Genomic DNA, 1,559 nt, shown 5'->3' with positions numbered 1-1,559 from the left:
CGACGCTTAGTGGACAGGTGAAATAATTTACTTTGACGCTTCCACAGATCAATCTCAGGCTATTTTTGGAATGACTTTGATGTCATTTGCTCTTGACTTGACCTCGGCGTTCTGCCACCTTGGTAATCCCAGGAATTTTAAATATTCTTCAAATGCCTTCCATTTCTTTCGGTATTCATCTCTGGAGGGCGCTAGGAAGGGTTGTAGGCAAGGATATTTTTATTCATTGGGTACTTGGCTTCTCTGACATCAAATCCCTCGTTGCGCCACCCTCTAGTAATTGAAAAGGAATTACTTCACTTAATGTCAGGTACCACCTCTTCGGGTGTTTGGAAGCATAACAAAACACGGTGCTCGATGTTCCGAGCATGAGTCTATAAAAAGAGGGCGCGAGTTCCTGCAATTTTTCGTTTTTTGTTCCTTTACCTTCTCCCATCCCCCATCCCCTAGTTTCCCATCATACATCCCCGTACCATGTTGACGCGCAGGAGCCTACGTGTTGCAGTGTTTGTAATCGACGTGTGTTGCGGGACAGGTGTTGATGTCCAAAAGAAGAACATGCGAGGTTGCCGGCGGCAATTCGACAGTCGCTTTCTCTTCCTATTGCCTTGCTCCCTTTTTTCTCTTGTTCTCCTTCCGTCCCTCCATCTCCGCTAGAGTCCTTCAAGACGGGTTTTCTGCGTCATGTCGTTGGTCAATGTTGGTGACTGAATTCTTTTGTGTTCATATTCCGTGATACTTACTCTCATTTAGCCGCCCAAAAGCTCAAGATATACAAATTTTGGCCTGCAGCGAGCAAAGTCATGCTGAAGAGGAGGATCATTATGCTGGTGGATGCGTTACCTGCCAATTAAATGCGAGCTCAACTCCCTGCACAGAAAGATACATCTTATCAAAGCCTTCCTCCCCTAGCACAATCTCGGCATCTCCGCAACACCACACCTCGATTCTTCCCCGATGACGTTACCACCTTCCTCAACGAAGACGACGAACCCAACAAACATCGAAGGAACTCGATTTTGCGTTGAGACGATGTATATCCTTCCGGCGAGCAGCGTCCTGAATACCGTGATATTATGATGGCTTTGCGTGACGATGGTGGTGGTGGATGAATGGGTGTTCAGCTCAGGGTTGCGGGTATGGATGAAGATCGAGGAACATAAAGGGTAGTACGTCTTTTCTCTCCTCGCCCACAGTCAGGAGTCCTCACCCTCCCCTTCAATCCACACGACAGCCCTCTCATTAACTTAGCACAGATGCAGCGCCGGTACTTTGCTTGGAGACGACTTATCGTCGTCCGACGAGCAAGGTCTCGAGTCTGGCGGTAGTGGGAGGAAGGCTTTGCGGGAGGGAGGCAGGCCGGACAGAGCAGGAGATGCACTAGGGGAGCGAGGGTAAGTCCTCCCTGCGCATCCGCATCCACTCACCCTTCCGCAGACATGCCTCTTCTCTTCCCTCTAAGAGACTCCTCCCTCAAACGGCTACCTCAAGAAACGAATGTTAAAGTCAATCCGGGCCGTATAATTAGGGGAATTTTGGCTCGAGGCGATGTATCGTCA

The 1,559-nt window shown here is 49.1% G+C and overlaps 1 protein-coding gene across 1 annotated transcript; it reads left to right on the top strand.

Moving 5' to 3' along the window:
• Window positions 1-397: 397 nt before the first annotated feature.
• Window positions 398-1,271, top strand: EV420DRAFT_202127 (uncharacterized protein). The gene is made up of 4 exons (XM_060481187.1): window positions 398-699; window positions 754-856; window positions 913-1,169; window positions 1,235-1,271. Exons 1-3 carry the CDS (start codon window positions 542-544, stop codon window positions 1,078-1,080), a joined length of 429 nt encoding a protein of 142 aa, XP_060322559.1. The 5' UTR covers window positions 398-541; the 3' UTR covers window positions 1,081-1,169; window positions 1,235-1,271.
• The last annotated feature ends 288 nt before the right edge of the window (window positions 1,272-1,559 follow it).

The sequence above is a fragment of the Desarmillaria tabescens genome (genome assembly GCF_030435595.1).
Source record: "Desarmillaria tabescens strain CCBAS 213 chromosome Unknown EV420scaffold_114, whole genome shotgun sequence".
In the NCBI taxonomy this organism is placed as follows: Eukaryota; Fungi; Basidiomycota; class Agaricomycetes; order Agaricales; family Physalacriaceae; genus Desarmillaria; species Desarmillaria tabescens.
This window is presented reverse-complemented; position numbering and strand designations above follow the sequence as displayed.

Excerpts from the sequence above, each read along its gene's own strand:
- EV420DRAFT_202127 (XM_060481187.1), top strand. The coding sequence starts at position 542 with ATGTCCAAAAGAAGAACATGCGAGGTTGCCGGCGGCAATTCGACAGTC. Across the intron at positions 700-753 it reads GCGTCATGTCGTTGGTCAAT|CCGCCCAAAAGCTCAAGATA; the intron begins GTTGGTGACTGA and ends ACTCTCATTTAG. Across the intron at positions 857-912 it reads GCGTTACCTGCCAATTAAAT|CACAATCTCGGCATCTCCGC; the intron begins GCGAGCTCAACT and ends TTCCTCCCCTAG.